Source organism: Salvia splendens, chromosome 1 (assembly GCF_004379255.2).
Source record: "Salvia splendens isolate huo1 chromosome 1, SspV2, whole genome shotgun sequence".
Lineage (NCBI taxonomy): Eukaryota > Viridiplantae > Streptophyta > Magnoliopsida > Lamiales > Lamiaceae > Salvia > Salvia splendens.
The window spans coordinates 35,057,085-35,077,350 of record NC_056032.1 but is presented as its reverse complement, the minus strand read 5'-3'; the positions used below and the strand labels follow the sequence as shown (position 1 = coordinate 35,077,350).

The 20,266-nt window shown below is 40.3% G+C and overlaps 2 protein-coding genes and 1 pseudogene across 2 annotated transcripts; 1 reads left to right on the top strand and 2 right to left on the bottom strand.

Moving 5' to 3' along the window:
• Positions 1-5,412: 5,412 nt before the first annotated feature.
• On the bottom strand, positions 5,413-7,281 carry LOC121799011 (UDP-glycosyltransferase 86A1-like). The gene is made up of 2 exons (XM_042198318.1): positions 6,652-7,281; positions 5,413-6,494 (listed from the first exon to the last, which is right to left on the bottom strand). Exons 1-2 carry the CDS (start codon positions 7,175-7,177, stop codon positions 5,584-5,586), a joined length of 1,437 nt encoding a protein of 478 aa, XP_042054252.1. The 5' UTR covers positions 7,178-7,281; the 3' UTR covers positions 5,413-5,583.
• A 5,868-nt stretch (positions 7,282-13,149) lies between these two features.
• LOC121799003 (UDP-glycosyltransferase 86A1-like) lies at positions 13,150-14,811 on the bottom strand. Its single transcript, XM_042198307.1, has 2 exons — positions 14,171-14,811; positions 13,150-14,097 (listed from the first exon to the last, which is right to left on the bottom strand). Exons 1-2 carry the CDS (start codon positions 14,685-14,687, stop codon positions 13,196-13,198), a joined length of 1,419 nt encoding a protein of 472 aa, XP_042054241.1. The 5' UTR covers positions 14,688-14,811; the 3' UTR covers positions 13,150-13,195.
• Positions 14,812-15,956: 1,145 nt separating this feature from the next.
• On the top strand, positions 15,957-20,174 carry LOC121779434 (annotated as a pseudogene).
• The last annotated feature ends 92 nt before the right edge of the window (positions 20,175-20,266 follow it).

The window sequence follows — 20,266 nt, the reverse complement described above, 5'->3', positions numbered from 1 at the left end:
CGACACGCCAAACCGAGAGCACTACCGGGGCGTATCTCGTCTTGCGGAAAGAGGCCTCCTCGACTCGGCTAAGTTTAATTTCCTTTGACAGTTTCGATTTTCGTGTAATTTTCAGTTTTTAGTTCTTCCTTCTTGGGTTGTATTATGCCCGGTATTGCTTATCTCTTGTAATTCCAGTAAGAAGGATCCCAACAGAGAACACAAAAGACACTAGGTAATACGTTGGAGAAATAATTTAGAAGAGGGGAAATGAGTGTGCGGGAGATGAGAGAGAATGGTAGTTTCTCCAGAAGGGAGAACTCGTAATGAAGAGAGTGATACAAGTAATTTATTCCTCATCTTACTTTTAATCAAATATTCCCCCACATATTTATAACATATGTGATCAAAAAGATATACTAAAATAAAGAAAATAATCAAATATTAGCAACAACTAAATCAAATCTAGTGAATACTTCCTCCGTCGTGTTTTAATAAAAGTTGGTGGAAAAAAGTTAAGGAGTCTCAAATATTCCCCACATATTTATAATATATGTGATAAAAAAAGATATGCTAAAATAAAGAAAATAATCAAATATTAGCAAACAACTAAATCAAATCAAATCAAATCTAGTGAATACTCCCTCCGTCATTAGGAGTCTCATTTTTTGACGGCACGAGTTTTAAAAAATGTTAAGAAAAGTGAGTGGAAAAAAATTAATGGAATATGGGTCTCACTTGTATATATTAGTTTTAAATGAAATGTGAGTGGAATGAGTTAGTGGAATGTGGGACTCTATTACCATTTATGGTAAAAGTGAATCGAGATTCGCGGAGTACTAAAATGAAGAAAATGGACTCCTATTCATGGATGGAGGGAGTAAATCATAATGTTTCTAAATACTACTACCTATGTCCATAAAAAATAGACTAATTTACTATTTTGGGGTGTCCACCAAAATTAGACCAATTCTAAATATGGAAAGTTTTAAACAAGTACTAACCTTACATATCATTCTAAATATGGACCCCACAATTCACTAATACTACTTTCACCATTTATTTCTCCCTCGCTTTTACTTTACCAATTGTGTATTAATCCCGTGTCATTTACAATTTTGTTTATTTTTTTGGAACAAGGTATATAAGTAATTAACTAAATTCATACTTGCAATATATATGAGTATATCCGTATCAGTTAGATGTGAAAGGATGTAGTGAGACATCTCACCGTGTGGTATAAATATCCATAACTACTTATTTGTGGGTTTTCCCAGTGTGTGATTTGAGCAAGGAAATAAATGTTCTTGGATGAAGTACACGTGATAATCCAATATGAATTCACAAAAAATTAATGGGTTTGAATTAAACTTTATTGGGAGTGGGTCCTTTTCATATCGATCCAATAAAAATCTGATAATTTTCATATTAGATTTGGATTATCCGATAAAAAAATAAAATCATTATTTTAATTATATTTATCAATTAAAAAAATATTATAATTTAATTTTATTATTTAGATTTAAATCGGGATAAAGTTTTAATCATATTTTATAGTGTAATATCAAGTTTTAATTGTGTAATATCGCCGTTAACTTACTAATATTAACGGGAGAATGACAATTTTTGACATGACATGATAACTCACACGCACGAAGTTAATGGACTGAGTCTCAATAAGAATCCGACTATTTTGGGTTGGCTTATGATTTCTTTATAGGGTTGGGTCGATATTGGATAGACCTTGGTCCAATCCACCTAATTTGTCGGTCCTACTAAAAGCCAATCCGATGATTAAATGTTGGAATGAACGACACAGTTCATTGATGCAAGGTTTATGACTTTTTACTTTTTTTTCTTTATTTTTTTTTCTTCTCCTGTAAATCAACTAGAAAAAGATTATAATTGGTTTAAGTGTTCACCGAAAAAGATCCATGGGCTACCACTTCAACAATCACCACCCTTTGCAGCCTCTCAGATGCACCATGTTAAGGATAGCCTTCCTTAACGTTCGAATTCCACACAATCAAGAAACCGAAGCCGTGGTCGTTGAGGGCCCAAGAGGTTTGGGTCGGCGAAGACGTCCGGCAGAGGGGGTGCTAGGCACGAGAGAGGTTCTCGTCGGCAGCGATAAGGACGTTTCTTGATGCACAATTAATTGAGCCAAATAAATAATTTCATATATTGATTGACTAAAATGATAACAACCTATCCATATTTATAATACTAGAATACTAGCTTATGGAACAAGAAAACAATATATGAAAAGATACTATGAATCAAAAGATAACTAAATAAAAGATATGGAAGATATGGCATTAATGTCTCGTATCAACTCCCTCATGGTTAAAATCCACCTTGTCCTCAAGGTGGTAACCACGAAGCAACGATGACAGTTGAAAGCAACGACTTTGGCGAGGCTTCTCCTCCTGGATCAAACGCAAACCAAATAGGCGAACGTCTCCCATCATCTTCATCAAAAATCAACAAATGAGACCTAATTTTGTCGGCAAAATTCCTTGCCAAATCGACAAGTTTGTCCATGCCTCCCAAAATGCTCAAACATGACATGTCATTACGCGGAGGGATCAACCTTGCATCTGTGTCGAGCGATGTTGATCGATGATTCATACTTAGAACATCACCGACATTCAATTCCACATAGACACAAGCAATTACTGGCAAATCGGTGTAAGCACCATATCCTTTCTTGCCCCAACAATTTCCAACAACATTTTTGGATGACACTTGAACAACATTGAGTGAGGCGATGACCTTCTTCACTTCATCAGTGGAATCGTCCTTCTCTACATCGTCTAACAATGCCTCTTCCTCCTTCTCTTTACTGATATCGGGGCTGCGCGGTGGGTAGATTTCCGCAAAAGATGAAACTTGTTGGTCTTCGAGTCTGTCATCTCTACCTTCCCTAGATCCCCGATTCTCACTAGGCAAGCCATGATCCATGAGTTTCTTTGCTACTGTCTCTAATATGGAGTTCTCTGTATCACAATGCTCCTCCTCGCCCGTACCACGATCATAAACGTAGTCGAAAACTCTGGCTTCCATTCATGAATATGCAATCTTCTCATCTAAACTCGAGGAATCAGAAGCTTCATATCCTTCTTGTTCCCTCAATCCAACACTAACTTGGTAATCTGGTTCACACCGACTCCCAAGTGAACAAAGACCAGGAATAGCTTTCTTCTTCGTCGCTGGACTTGGCATTGAGCACTCAATATACCTATTATGAGAGAGAGACAACTTTCTCCCCCAACATAGATCATCACTTCCAAATCTCTCTAAAGATATGTCGTCTGCCGGGTATCCCTGCTGCGTGCGCAATCCCGACGGGTCCCAACAGTTAGGCGAGCGCGGAGGCTGGTACGGGGTCTGATTGGTCCCACGCGCGGGCTGACCGTACAGGTTCCGCGGTAGGAGGATCAAGCGCGGTGGCTGATTGACAGCGTGGCGGGGCTGGTGGGAGGCGGACTAGCCTCGCGGCGCTCGCACCTCCTCCTAATGGTGAGGTCGGTCCCAACACGTCTCCGCGCGTCGGGGCCGGTGATCAAAGGCCGGGTAACTGCGATCCTGCTGCTGCGTCAGTGAGTCCCAGCACGTCGGGCAGTGCGGATGCGTTGCGTGAACCTGGTGGCGATCGAACCCTAATTGGATTTGTTGATCTCTGTGATCAAATAGGTGGCCCCTCTCGGCGTAGCCGCTGCGGTGTCGAGGTCGCGCATCCTGCACGCGATCGCGGTACCCGATGGGCGAGTATCCGTTCCGTGGGCGACGTATGGTGGTTTTGGCTCGGGCTGAGTGGGTGGACGGAGGTTGTCAATGCGCCGATCTACCGCGTCCATACGGGATTCCATCATGTCCAATAGACGATCAAATTTTGCAATAATATGGTGCATCTGGTGCGGGGGCTGATATTCGTGGTGAATAGGCATAATTAATTACGGAAAGAATGAAGTTGGAGTGGAGGGATTTGGGAATTTCTTGTTGTTCGGTGGTTTTTTTTTTATTGGTGAGTTTCTGGATGAAAGGGTTGATGAGATTTGTGGTGTCGGACAGAGGTGGATGATAAGGGGTGAGGGTGGTTCCCTTACCGGCAGCGGTGAAGCTAGGCAGCGGCTAGTTGTTGTGCACGGGTGGATTCCCGTCGGGCAGCAACATAGATGTGGCTCGATCATTGTGGCTAGTTGCTGTGCGCGGTGGTTTCCCGTCGGGCAACGACGTAGCTATGGTTCGGTCGGTGTTGTGGAGGGTGAGCTCTCAATGAAAGCGCCAGTTGTTAAGGATAGCCTTCCTTAACGTTCGAATTCCACACAATCAAGAAACCGGAGCCGTGGTCGTCGAACGCCCAAGAGGTTTGGGTCGGCGAAGACGTTCGGCAGAGGGGGTGTTGGGCGCGAGAGAGGTTCTCGTCGGCAGTGATAAGGACATTTCTTGATGCACAATTAATTGAGCCAAATAAATAATTTCATATATTGATTGACTAAAATGATAACAACCTATCCATATTTATAATAATAGAATACTAGCTTATGGAACAAGAAAATAATTTATGAAAGATACTATGAATCAAAAGATAACTAAATAAAAGATATGGAAGATATGACATTAATGTCTCGTATTACACCACCTCTCAACAATTCCAATCTCCCAATCACCAACCACCAGCTTCCGATCATAAGTCACCGGGAAACAGATCATCGCACCACATGCTCTCCATCACAGAATTCCACCCATCGTGCGTCAAAAACCCCCCAACCGCTGGATCGGAAAGAACACTAATCTGATCGCACCACGGAACTATCAATCCCCGATCTCCGACCTCTTCCACGAATCCAGCCGGTAATACATTGATGGGGCCGACAGCGTAATTGGGCTGGTATTTGTTGAGAGCTGATAGCGTGTCGGATTCTAGCTCGTCAAATGTGTTGTGAGAAGTCTGCCTTCTTCACTTCCTCCAACGCTTTGAACACAAAATTTCCAGTGACATTGCTGGTTTTCAGTAGAGACGTCATCAAATCGCTATTTCTTATCGATGTTACTCCAGGGCCGCATCATCTGATCAATTCATATACAGTTAACTTCATTGAAAATTTTAGTTATTGATTATGTCCTTTGAAGCTAGCTAGCTTCATTGCAAGATCAACAAACGGGTTCAAATTTCCCTGATAAGGCAGTGTGACCATTATAGTTGTGCTTTCATTTCACCTTAATTTCCTTCTTTAGATAAGAATGCCCGAGTTTTTCTTCCTACTTCCGTAATTAAATTTAAACTTATGAAGCTTTGAGCATGACGATGCATCCAATAACGCAATGCAAATATGGATATAATCGCCCAATCTTAACCTCTAATTTTTGGAATGCATGAATGTCACTTTTCTCTAATTCGGCAGAATTTTAACTTTGGAGCTGAAAAGCTTAAAAAGAAAAATATTTAAATTTCTTTTATTGAAGTACTACTACAAATTTGTAAATAGTAGTGCAATATTATACTCCAAATATATTGTAATTCATATGCAAGTCAATACATAGAATGCGTGGGAGTTTGTGTAGAAACATCGAAACCAAAAGAGAAATCTAGTTTGGTTGTCAGTTTTGGGCACGAATCTTTGCCTCCAAATCCTTTAGAAAGCGGTCGAAGTTTGTTTTGGAAGATCCATCAATTTCCACTGCATTCTTCATAATCTGCCTTACTCTTCCTGCATTCTGCTTCAACCTCTCCAAATCACCTCCATTCATAAAGCTTTGAATCTTGAGGGCCACATTTTCCCTATCAAGAGATCCACCTTCACAAAGATGAATCCCAATCTTCCAATCAGAAACAACCAGTTTGCTACTACAAGGCTGATCAAATCCAATGGGATAGCAAATCATTGGAACGCCACACCACATGCTCTCCAAAGTTGAGTTCCATCCACTATGCGTCAAGAAGCCCCCAATGGCCGGATTTGAGAGAGTCTCAACCTGATCGCACCATCCAACGATAAGCCCTCTCTCTTTAACCGCATCATGGAACCCAGCCGACAACACACTGGTAGCCCCATCGCCGAGAATACCTTGTCGAATCACCCACACAAAATTCACTTGGCTGAGGAGGAGTCCGTAGGCCAATTCCTCGAGAACCTGCATATTGGTGTGCACGAAGCTGCCAAACGAGACGTATAGCACTGAACCAGGAGGTTTCGATCCGAGCCAATTGGTGCAGTCTGATTTGGACCAGAGACTGGTAGTGACAGGGTTGGTAGGGAGATTTAGAGAGAAGTTGAGAGGGCCGATGGCGTAGTTTGGTAGGTAATTATTGAGAGCTGAGAGGGCTCGAGGCTCAAGCTCTTCCACCGTGTTTTGCAGGACAAAATCAGCCATCTTGCCCTGCTCAAACTGCAACCGCGACGCTCTGCTAATTACGCTTTCACATTGCGATTGTCTGAGATAGGCAATTACATCCTTGGTATTTATTGACTCAATTCCTGGAATGTACTTTATTTCCTCATCCACCTCATCTGTTGCTCCAAAAAATAAAATAAAATAAAATACAAAGGTCTTGATCGAGGTAACCACTTTCAGCACAACAATCAGTAGTACTATTATAACCTTTTTTTGGGTAGTTAATTTGTTTTTTTTAATAAATAAAATGGAATGATATATATATATATATACCTTTGCAAGGAAAATGGCCGTTTTGTTGGAGAAGGTCCCAGTGATATCCCAAGCAATAGGCCAAGGCCGATTGCGTCCAGAGAGAAACGTTGACAAGGTTGTATTTGCGGGCGACGGTGGCCGGCCAGGTGTAGACGGTATCGGCCACCAAGAAATGGAGCATGTTCCGATCAGAAGCGAGTATTTTGCCCACAAATTCATCAACAAGAGGTGGGAAATCACGGACCATGGCCTCCCAATACTGGTTGAAGTTGGCATCCCTGTCGAATTCAAGAGGAAAAGGATCGGTCATGGTGGTGAAACGTATGTCGAGCCCAAGCTCTCGAGCTTCACTAAACAAATCGACATCTGTTTTGTTGGCGTGGTGAGTTTGGCATAGCTTGCGGTGAAGAAATTCAAGATGAATGAAGGTGATTACGATGCCATTGGAAGCAAGCTTGAGAGCTAGATCCACGAAAGGGTTGAGATGTCCTTGGTAGGGGACGCATATCATGATACCATTAAGCTTTCTCTGCCTCTCTCCCATCTCTATTTTCTTTTTCTTTTTCTTTTTTAGAATTTATACATACTCTAGCTTTGTTTTGTACTGATACTCCGTATTTGTTTGGTTAATTCAAACTATGCAGGCAAGTGGACCGTGACTGTACATAGATAGTAGAAGCAAATTTGAATTTGACAATGTAAGATTTTTCTATACCTATCATGCCATTAAAGTCAAATGATATTAGAACTATTTCAGTTACAGGAAAATTGAGGGTCATATATATGTCTATTTAATACTCCTACATACTGAAAATTATATCTTGTCTTGGATTATTTGGTTTTATTTTTACATTGATTTAAAATGAAACGAGACAATTTTAAATGTGATAATAAAAAAAAACATGAATGACTCTAAACTGGATGGAGTCACGAAAGGATTATACTATATAGGAAAAACTAAATACGAATATAGGGAAATCAAAGCGAAAGTCACTGAATAGTCTACGGAGACCTCAAGGAGACATAATAGTGTTTCAATTCGTAAAGTTAAAGCACAAGTGGTGCAAGAAATAATAAGATGTAACAGTTTGGCCAATCGTTATTAAAGCGTGCAAGACATAAGTAAGTGCAGGAGAAGAGGAAAGAGTAAGATGGATAGAGAAGTGGAATTGAGTAAAAGAAGAAAAGATGGATAATGCAGTACTGGAGCTCTTAATCCCCATCTTAACAGTGAATCAATAGAAAATATGGATAATATAATGTTGATAATTTCGGAGAAACTTTCTATTTTGGATAAAATTATTTTTTTTGGACATCCCGAAATACTCCCTTCGTCCCACTCTAAGTGGAGCATTTCTATTTTGGCATGAGATTTTATGTAGTGTTGTTTTGTAAGTTAAGTGGAAAGAATAAAGAATAAAGTAAGAAAAAAAGAAAAAGTAGAGAGAGTGATGTTTTTATTTTTAAAAATGTTTCATTTAGAGTGAGATATTTTAAAAAGGAAAATGGTTCGGGAGGGAGCGAAAAATGGAGACTATTTTTCTAGATTTGAGTGAATATATATTCCATGTACATATGTGACCGTGAGATTCTGTTTTATGTGGCTAAAGTGGAAGTATGCTATAATGCAAATTAGCAATTGAATTGTAATTCAGATACAGTAGTAGAACATTTATTGTTTGGAATGAAACCCAATTAATTGACACAAAGTTTATTCTTTAAATCAACTATAAAACGATTAAAATTGTTGACCGAAGATCCATCGGCCTCCACTGCTCCACGCACAATCTGTTTAACCTTTGCGACCTCACTCCGCATCTTCTCCGAACCACCACCGCTTATCAAAACCCTAACCTTCTCCGCAACTCCTTCCCTATCAACCGTCGCCGCATCGCCGAGATCAATTCCAACCTCCCAATCACCAACCACCAGCTTCCTAACAGTCGACTGATCGAAATCCACAGGTAAACAGATCAACAAAGGTGACAAAATAGTGTCTACCTCCAAGTGACGGAGTCTTGGCAGGTCCCCACACATCTGAGTACACGTAATCCAGAATTCCCTTCGTATTATGGATTGCAGTGTCAAATTTCACTCTTCGCTGTTTTCCCAGAACACAATGCTCGCAAAAATCTAATTTGCAAGACTACGTACCTTTCAATAATCCTTGCTTGGTGAGAATTTGCAATGATCTCTCACCAGCATGTCTCAATCGCAAATGTCAAAGCTTCGTCACCTTTGCATCCTTCTTGTTACTCGAAGTTGCAGTTGCTACTGTCCCAACAACTGTACTACCTTGATAGTAATACAAATTGTTCTTCCTCACGCCTTTCAACATCACCAATGCTCCTGAAGTTGCTTTAAGAATTCCATCTCGCATTATCACAACTAGGCCTTTAGATTCTAAGGCCCCCAATGAGATGAGATTCTTCTTCAACTGGGGCACGTACCACACATCCTTCAAAATTCTGGTGGATCCATCCTGATTCTGTAGCTTGATAGAGCCTATCCCGGCTGTCTTACATGGACTGTCATTTTCCATGTAAACAAGTCCGCCATTGAGTTCTTCGAAATCAAAGAACCACTCACTGATGGGACACATATGATAGGTGCAACCTGAATCCAATATCCACTCGTCTGGATACGATGTTGAAGGTGAAACCGTCAAAGAACAATCAGACTCCGCATCATTTTTGCATTCAGCAACATTTGCATCTTGCGAAACCTTTTCTTTCTTCTTCAACTTTGGGCAGTTTTTCTTCCAATGTCCTTTCTCATAACAGAAAGCACACTCATCTTTGGCAACTCGCCTTTTCGATTTGGACCTTCCTCTTCTCTCCTTTGATCGGCCTTGTTGACGACCTCTTGCCACTAATGCTTCATCTGTAACTGCTTTGCCTTTCATTTTATCTGTCTTTCGCAATTCATGACTATACAAAGCAGAACATAAAGTATCTAAAGACACATTCTCTTTACCGTGGAGTAATGTGGTCTCCAAATGTTCAAATTCATCAGGTAGAGACGACAACAACATCAATGTCAGATCCTCATCCTCAAATTTCACATCTAAATTTAGCAGGTCTGCTACTAATTGGTTAAACAAAGTAATGTGTTCATTCATAGTGGTACCTGGTCGGTATTCAAATCGGAACAACATTTTCTTCATAAGGAGCTTATTCTGACCACTCTTCTTCAGAAATTTGTCCTCCAGTGTCTTCCACAATCTATGTACAGAAGTCTCATTCTTGACAACATATTTCTGCTCCCTGGACAGACACGACCGAATTGTTCCACAAGCTAACCGATTTATGGTACTCCAATCTTTATCATCTATATCTTCTGGTTTCTTTTCTTCAATGGCAATGTCAAGACCCTGCTGGAAAAGAGAGTCTAGAACCTCCCCCTGCCACATACCAAAATGGTCAGTACCGTCAAATATCTCCACCGTCAATTTCATATTTGACAATGGAAACCTCGACCACGATGACGAAGAACTAGCCTTGTTTTCTTGATCATTACCCGCCATTACAGACTCAAAATAAAGTATTCAATATTACAAACAAATATAACCAAGGACGAACATTGGCTCTGATACCACTTGTTGAAAAAACCGGGTAATTTTCTCTCAAATAGTGAAATGACCCGATTCAGTAATTTCAGAGTTAACCCAATGAGGTCTACTCGATAAAATTACTTCTCTAAATAAATTCTTTGGAAAGACTGGCGAGGACACTGTCCCTCTTAAATACCAGATTCCTAACAGAATTTATCAGTCGGTATATTTATCACAACATAAAAACACCCAAAAGAACCGTACAAAACACTAATACCAAACCCGCAAATAATATTGAATACAATATCCCAACAGAAAATAAACCAATAAATAAATGCGGAACAAAATAAATAATAAATAAAGAACACACCCGAAACTTTGATAACGGAGTTCGGCCAAATTGCCTACGTCTCCGAGCACCCTCTGCAGAGCCTGCTTATGTATAGACGGAAAAGAGAATACAATATTTAAGGATACTTTACATAATGGGGGGTGAGCTCCTTTTATAGGAAGCCACACCCCCAAACTATCTACTCCCCAATGTGGGATGGCAAATATTTTGCCAAATTTCAACACAAGTCATATACAGTTAGCTTAGTTACAAATTCCAATTGAAAATTTTAGCTATTGAATGTGTACTGCACCTTTTAATAGAAAATGACCTCTTTCTTTGATAAGATCCAAATGATAGAGCAGAGAAAAGACGAGAGCTGGAGAAGTATAGAAGGAGACATTGATGAGATTGTAGTTGCGAGCGATGGCGGTAGGCCAGATGTAAACGGCCTCGGCAACTAAGAAATGGAGGGAGTGCGGATCTGAGCGGGTCAATTTTCCGACGAATTCGTCGACATAAGGGGGAAATATCTGGAGGAGAGTGGGCCAGTATTGTTCAAGGTGGAGATCTCGGTCGTAGTCGAGAGGGAAACCGTCAGAGATGGTGGATTCCCTAGCATTGGAGAAGGGATCGGCCTTGTGGTTGGCTTTGGATAGTTTGTGGTGGACGTGTTCGAGGTGAAGGAAGGTGATCGTCATGCCTTTGGAGGCGAGCTTGAGAGGTAGGCTCACAAATGGGGTGAGTATGGCATTGAGATCATGATAGCATGCGCCTTCTTCTCAACATTTTCCGCCATTTTTTGTGTTTTGATCTTCAGATTATTGTTTGAGCTCAATCCTCTACTTGCATTCTATACACACACTCCTTCATTTTGAATCTATATGGAGTATGGAGTAAGAATTATTGAAGTCTATTTGTCTATTTCTGCCAGCTGCTAATGTCGCATTGGCTTTGTAAGGTCCTCCATACCATAACGAAGTCTGCAACTCCAGTCAAAACTCACCCACAACAAAATTTCATTTTTGGTCTTACAAATTTTATATATTTATCTCAATTGTGATATTGATAAAATAAATAAATGACTGAAAATGGAGTAGAAATACACTTGATTATACATAAAAATTACATTAATTAAACATAAAAAAATTGACATACTTTAAATTCCTAAAGGTACATCACTAACTATAAAATAAGCTATAGATTCCTAATTAGTTTGAGTATGTCAAAATTTGGTCGATGCAATTTTATTGGAGTTGCCCACGAGCAATGTGGTAATATAAGGTGGTACAAATAATGACCCTTTAAAACAAAGTACTGAAGTAGTAATATATTGAGATCCATTTGGAAGAGAATAACAGCAATCATCTATCGGGATTAATCTTTGTGATCGGGCTTGGGATGATGAACTCGAGGAGATGATCGATTATTTGATGTCTGGGCTCCCGAACAATTTGTAGCTTGTCTATTAATTAAAGTAATGGCCTAAATTAGGCCGATGGTTTAGTTTTTGATCTGTATGTGATAGGGACTCCATCATGCAGCAGCCCACGGAGACAGCAGCTATGCGTTTGTTGCAATAACATGGAACTATAGAAGCATCATGAAGAAAAAATAAAGGGCAAGGGCAAGGGCTTGGCCATCCATCTTGATAGTGTGTATACCATTTAAGTGCTCGTTTGGTAGGAGAGTCGCGATTAGTCATCTAAGTTAGATATGATATCTGTAAATTCTTCAAGTTCGAAAAATTCATCCCATAGCATACACGAATTTCTCAGATAACTGACGTATGCATTGCATTGTTCTGAAGTTTGTAAAAAGTGAGAGTGACCATTTTGTCCTCACCAACTCAATTTATTTTACGCATGTGTTCCTCTAATTAAAAGTTGATCTAAAAGATCAACATAACGGGTGAGTAGATCCCCTCTGATTTCTTAATAGTTTCTCCAATATTTTGATCTGTTATTTGTGAATTTTTCTTTCATTGCGAAAATGATGGGATCAATTTGGCCAAACCTTACTTATTCTTGGGGTATTGAATTAGGTTTGATTTTCCTAGGTTTTGTCTATGCTCTTGATCTTTCAAAAATGATGTCATCCTCTGTAAAATTCTACTCCACCAGATTCCACCAAGGTTTAGAAAAATGGTGGAAGAAACTTTTGAGGGGGAATTTTACCCTCTTATCGCGGTGGTGTACAACTACAGATAATGTATCGCACCCCTCCCTCCCCGACACCATATCACGGAGAATGGCCAATTTCCGATCGCCTTCAGCGGGCCGGAAGTCAAACACGGCCCACAGAACTTACCTGCAAAACACCCACATATCCCTGATTACTTATTTATCTGGCCATCTGGATGTCACCAGATCTACCAAACCAAATATAAGAGAGTTTAAAAAAAAGTGAATTTTGTCATTACGTATAAGAGAGATTCAGAAAAAGTGAATATAGAGAAAATGAGTATAGAATAACGTTAGTGAGAGAAATTTTATTTTGAATATCCCCAATATAGAATAATTAAGACTAATTTTTTTCTTGGATTGAGTGAATATATATAACTAAAAGTCATGTATGTGTGATTCAGTTTTGTATATAGACTATAGAGGATGTGGGTAAAGTAAGAGTATGCTTTAATGCAAAAAAGCGATTGAATAACATTTTGGAATGATACACAATTAATTGGGGTTACAGAGTTTGTTCTTTAAATCAGCTATAAAACGATTAAAATTGTTGACTGAAGAAGATCCATCGGCTTCCACTGCACCACGCACCATCTGCTTAACCTTTGCGGCCTCTTTCCTCATCTTTTCGGAAGCACCACCGCTCATCAAAATCCTAACCTTCTCCGCAACTCCTTCCCTATCAACCGTCGCCGCATCGCCGAGATCTATTCCAATCTCCCAATCACTAACCACCAGCTTCCTAACCGTCGGCTGATCGTAAGTCACCGGGAAACAGATCATCGGAACGCCGCACCACATGCTCTCCACCACCGAGTTCCACCCACAGTGCGTCAAATACCCTCCAACCGCCGGATCTGAAAGAACACTAATCTGATCGCACCACGGAACAATCAAGCCCCGATCTCCGCCCTCCTCCACGAATCCATCCGGTAAAACATTGGAATCACCGGAAGCAGTGAGATGCGCTCGAGCAACCCAAATAAAGTTGACCTCACTGAGACGAAGACCGTGAGCTATCTCTCCGATCACTTCCTTGCTAGTCTGAACCACGCTCCCGAACGAGACGTATAAAACCGAACCGGCCGGCTTGGAACCGAGCCACTTGGTTATATCTACCTCGGCGTGAAGGCTTCTGCCGACGGCGACGCTGCTGGCCTCGGATAAATTGATGGGGCCGATGGCGTAATTGGGCTGGTATTTGTTGAGAGCTGATAGTGCATCGGATTCTAGCTCTTCTACTGTATTGTGCAGTATGAAATCTGCTTTCTTCACTTCCTCAAACGCATTGAACAGAGAATTTCCAGTGATGTCGCTGCTTTTCGATAGAGATGTCATCAAATCCCTGATTTTCATCGAGCCTACTCCAGGAACGTAGTCAATTTCCGCCGCGTCATCTGATCAATTCATATACTGTTAACTTAATTGCAAATTCCAATAGTAGTAATTGATTGTGATTTGTATGTGTACCTTTTCGTAGAAAATGACCTCTTTCTCTGAGAAGATCCAAGTGGTAGAGCAGAGAAAAGACGAGAGCCGGAGAAGTATAGAAGGAGACATTGATGAGATTGTACTTGCGAGCGATGGCGGCCGGCCAGATGTAAACGGTGTCAGCAACTAAGAAATGGAGGGATTGTGGATCGGAGCGGATCAATTTTCCGACGAATTCGTCGACATAAGACGGAAATATTTGGAGGAGAGTGGTCCAGTATTTTTCAGGATGGAGATCTCGGTCGTGGTCGAGAGGGAAACCGTCAGAGATGGTGGCGTAGCGTATGTCAAGGCCGGATTCCCTAGCATCGGAGAAGAGATCGGCTTTGTGGCTGGCTTTGGATAGTTTGTGGTGGACGGATTCGAGATGAACGAAGGTGATCGTCATGCCTTTGGAGGCGAGCTTGAGAGCCAAGCTCACGAATGGGGTGATGTGCCCTTGGTATGGCATCGAGATCATGATACCATGCCCCTTCTTCTCAACATTTTCCGCCATTGCTTTTGTGTTTTGATCTTCAGATTATTATCTCTCTCTCTACTTGTATACTTCAGTTGGATTCTATATAGATCCAATAATTAGATGAATTATTGCTTTTCTTGTTATTATTTGTGGTCTAATATTACTGCTCGAGTATTAGTCCTTGGTTGACACGTTTGGAACCGTAGAAGAAAATGACAAGTAGAGATATGCGATGGCAGATGATCTTCTAAAACGCACTTTGCCAATCCAGTCAAACCGGCCACCAACACCTACAACCAAATTTCGTTCTTTTTTCCATTATTCTCCATTTTTATATACTACCGTCTACTGCTATTTTCAAATTGAGGTTTTTATAAAATAAATAAATTACTAAATATTAAAAATACACTTATTAAATTACTAAAATGAGTATGCCAAAAAAAATTCGATCAAATATTATTGGACTTGTCCATGAGATCCATTGGAAGAGAATAATAGCAATCGTCTAGGGGTAATAACCACTGGAAGATCAGGATTAATCTTTGTGATCAGGTTTGGGATGAAGTCGAGGAGAAGATAAAGTACTTCCTGCGTCCATATAAAATAGTCTCATTTTATCATTTTGTGATGTCCACATAAAATAGTTCCATTTCTAAAAATGAAAAATTTATCTCTCATACTTTATCCATTTTTTCTTCTTTTCCCTGATTTATCAATTTATCATTAAAATTTGTGCAGTCCATAAATAGAACTATTTTTTGTGGCCGGAGGGAGTATTTGATAATCGGGAAATCGAGTTGAGGAATGCAACCAAGGAGGTGAGTAGAAAATTAGAGTATGCGTAGGACAAGTGATGGATCTTCGGAGACAAATTTTAGCGTGTTTATTCAATACCAAATTTTTTAAAAAAAGGCAGGGTTGCTACAAGTCGAAACCATAGCTCATGTTTGGGCTCACAAACAATTTGTAGCTTGTAGAAAAGAACTAAAACATTTGCCTATTATTGAAATGAACAGGGTAAACATGCATATAGTAGGTCATCTCCAGATTCTGCCGACTTCTATCCCTTTGTTCCTTGATTACATTTTTATGTTTGCTATTTCTCATTCCATTTCTCCAATAAATTTATTATTTCTTCAAGTTGAAAAGTATGATTAACGTTCGGTTTCAGTTGTCTCTAGCTTCTGTTTTTATCACCACTTTCCAAATGATGCCGGCTGTCTTGTGTAAGCAACAATATTGCACCATATATAGAAATAGACTATATCGATAGTATGTACATTCACGTTCTTGAAAAAAGAAAAAATGTGGAAGAAAAGGCTACATGCCATTATGATCGGATTCTGCTACCAAGGCCATATCATCCCCTTTGTTGGAATGATGAAATCAATTAATTTGAGAACAAGAAGGAAAGAGATGAAGTTCAAAAATAAGAAGGAAATCAATTAAAGATTATGGAAAATCAAATAAAAGGATATTAGTATAATTAGAATATATTTTCCATGTATAGCTGGAATTAGAGCTTATAAAAGATTGTGTAACTATTGAGATAATCAATTCAAGTCATTCACACGGTAGTCTTTAAAGTTCTCCACATCTTTTACTTTTTGCAATAATCTTTTATTTTATGCATTATATTTTCTAACATGTTATCAGAGCAGGTTCGATCAAAAGGGATCGATCATTGTCTCTATATCAAAAAAAACCATCCTAACCAAACTCATATGTGTTGCGTAGTTGGAATTTGGATCTAATTTCTATCTTCCATGAAAACATTTACCAAACCTATACATCCCTTCTTCACAGCTACAAGTCTACAACCACCACCACGGCAACAAACTAGAAACCAAACCCAAGATCTAAACATCAACACTCCAATTTAGAAACTCAAACCGCCACGGAAGAAGACCAAATGTTCTCCCAAGGCAGCCTGCATCTAAAGTAGAAGCTCTCATGTGTCATAAAAGGAGTGGACGATAGAATAGTCGCTGACCCATGGGAATTCTCGACCCCACGAGGTGTTGCAGTTGGAGACCATGAGCAGATGGCAGAGGGGCGAGCAGAGGACATTAGAAGAGATCAAGTCTCTAAGATGGAGACACCAAAATGGGAAAAAGCTTCGTTGGTAGTGGCTGATGGAGCGACGCCGTCCAGCCCCTTTCAAAAGAAGAAAACAAAGGAGTCCACAGTTTGTTTGACCAAGGGAGAGAGGAAGTATCCGACCAAACAATCAGATCTGGCCTGAGAAAGTACCGCCGGAATTGCCCGTGAGAAGCTTGCCATGACCAGTAGCAGAGCATTCAGGTAAGGAGATATAGCAGTCGAAGAATTATCCTGCAGAGGGGGAGAGGTTAGCCCCAGCCGGATAATTATTCGAGATGATTGGAGCAGCGCCTATGCCATAGAAGATAGCTTCAGGCATAAATGGTCCGGAGAAGAAGAAGCAATCGAGAAAGGAAAATCTATTGCCGAAGAGGTGGCAGCCGTGAGAGGCTGTGAACTCACGTTATAATGAAGTGTTTGGTAGAGGGGAGATATCAACTACTACCAAACGATTCAATCTCTGAATTAAGAAGAGAATTGCTGAGGACAAAGGCAGAGCAGCCAACGTCTGGGTGGCGAGGGGGAGAGAGATAGTGTCGCCACACAGCCGCTGTGAAGTGTTGATGGGAATGGGATGCCGTCGAGAGGACGAGAACCTGTTGCCAAAAGACGATGTTAAAGGAACAACCTCTGGAAAAGCCAAAGCCAATGGGAGAAGATCCAGAGATGGGGGACGCACAATGGCCGCGAAGCGTCGGCTGTTGAAGAATTAGAAACCGGATTGAAGGAGTGACGGGAGAATTCTCACCATCGGGAGAGAGCAGACTTTGGATGGACGACCAAAAGTATTGTCAGAGAAGAGTGACATACGAATCATAGGCTCCACGGAGTTCGGCAATAACTCGGTGGAGGTGGCATGGTTTGAGAGTATGTCACCGAGGAAAAAACCCATGAAGAAACATAAAGAAGGTTGATAGTTTCACGTCTTCATTGTTAGGGTCTCCAAAAAGGAGAAATAAATTTAGGCCTAATGGTTATTAGGCTCAAGAAATAAAAGAAATGAATGGGCTCATAGTTTGAGCTAGAATGAGCCGAGAATGGTCTAAATTTGGCTCCTCGACATGAGTCAAAACTGTCTGAATTAGCTCCTCGACAAGAGTCAAAACTGTCTGAATTAGCTCCTCGACAAGAGTTAAAACCATCTAAGATGGCTCCTTGATATGAGTTAAAACTGTCTAAGATGACTCCTAGATACGAGCAAAAACTATCTAAGATGACTCCTAGATACGAGCAAAAACTATCTAAGATAGCTCCTAAATATGAGTAAAAACTGTTTAGACAAGCTCCCGGACACGAGTTAAAACTGTCTAGATTGGCTTCATTGGCTCCATGAAATGAGTCTAAACTTTCAATGATGAATGAAGAGCTCCTTGATAAGAGCCTAAACTTTCAATGAAGAAAAATTGAAGAACTCCTTGAAATGAGTTTAAACTTTCAATGATGAATGAAGAGCTCCTTGAAACGAGTCTAAACTTTCAATAACTCTTTGATACGAATATAAATTATCAATGATGAAGCTCTATGATACGAGCATAAACTATCAATGGAAATTGAAGAACTCTTAAATACGAGTATAAACTATTTATCAAACTAAAGATCGTGCAAGTTAAGTATCGAAAAACTCGATACTCAACTTGAGGGGGAGTGTTGGAATGATGAAATCAATTAATTGGAGAACAAGAAGGAAAGAGATGGAGTTATGGCAAAAAAAAAGAAGAAGGAAATCAATTAAAGATTATGGAAAATCAAATAAAAATGATATTAGTATAATTAGAATATATTTTTCATGTATAGCTAGAATTAGAGCCTATAAAAGGTTGTGTAACCATTGAGATAATCAATTCAAGTCATTCACAATGTAGTCTTTAAAGTTCTCCCCATCTTTTACTTTCTGCAATAATCTTCTGCATTATATTTTCTAACACCCTTCACCAATCTGGCTATCAAGCTTGCTTCAAGTGGATGCGTTGTCACGTTCGTCCACTCTGAGTTCGTTCACCACATGCTAGCCAAAGCTGACGGCGTTAACGTTGCAGAGGCCGATCCTTTCATCCGAGCTCGCCAGTCGGGTCTAGACATACGTTACACCACAATTAGTGATGGGTTCCCGCCTGATTTCGACAGGATACTCAACTACAAGCAGCACTGGGAGGCTATTTTCCTCGATTTCCCGTCACGTGTGGATGAGTTAATCGGAAACATAATCCACTCCGATGATGAGGCTTTTAAGCATTTCTTGGTTGCTGATACTTTATATTCTTTGCCTGCAACTATTGCTTATAAGTACAACATGTTGAACGTCTCCTTTTGGACACAGCCTGCTCTTGTGTTTACATTGTACTATCACTTGGATCTTCTCAGAGAGAAGGGCTATTTCCCAATACAAGGTAGTATGTGATGTGTTGTCTATTTTATTGCATTATTGCTCACTTAAAGCTTAATCAGTAAAGAAGAGTTATTGGGGTTTTGGCTTGATGAACAGGTGATGAGGAAAATGTGATCATAGATGCTAATGCTATACCAGGAATTGAGCCCATCAAGATTAAGGCTAAATATTTGACGTCCAATTTTCACGATTTGGACGAAACAAGCATCACCAGAAGGATTACGGTGGAAGCATTTGAGAAGGTGAAGCAAGCAGATTTCATCCTCATCAACACAGTAGATGAACTCGAACACGAATGGGTTTCAGCTATGAACCAAATGCAGCCTACTTATGCAATAGGACCTGTAAACTTCACCAAACTTGATGTTCCAAAGAGTCTATAGTCCGAGACAGATTGCGCGGAGTGGCTGGATTCAAAGCCTCGTGGGTCTGTTTTGTATGTTTCATTCGGCAGTCTTGCTCAGAGCAACCAGTAGGTAGCTGAGGAGATAGCTAATGGGATTCTCCTAAGCGGAGTTCACTTTGTCTGGGTGATTCGTGACGGTGCAAACATTTTGCCCTATGGTTTTGCGAATGACAGCAAGGACCGAGGTGTGATCGTTTCATGGTGCAATCAGAATGCAGTGCTCTCCAATCCTGCGATTGGAGGATTCCTAACGCATTGTAGGTGGAACTCGATTCTTGAATTCATATGCTGCGGTGTTCCCATGATATGCTATCCCTTTTTCGCGGACCAACCAACTAACAGGAAACTAGTGGTTGATGATTGGAAGGTGGGGACTAATCTTTGCGAGGGAACATCAGTTGATAGGAAAGAAGTTGCAGAGAAGATTAAGGAGTTGATCAGTAGTGAAACTTCAAATTCGTTAAGGGGTGAGATGAAGAGGATGAGCTCGGTGGTGCACAAAGCATTGGATGAAGATGGGTCCACGCACAAAAATTTTCATCGATTTCTCGATGATTTGTGGGCTAAGGCTGCTAGTGATACCCATGGCCGAAAATTTTTTACTTCTCAATACAGAGAGAATCGGTAACTGCAAAACAAACTAAGGTCCTGTCTGATGAATGTAGAATTGTATCAGTAAACGTTTTCAGAGAAGTATTGTACTTGTAATGCACTATCATC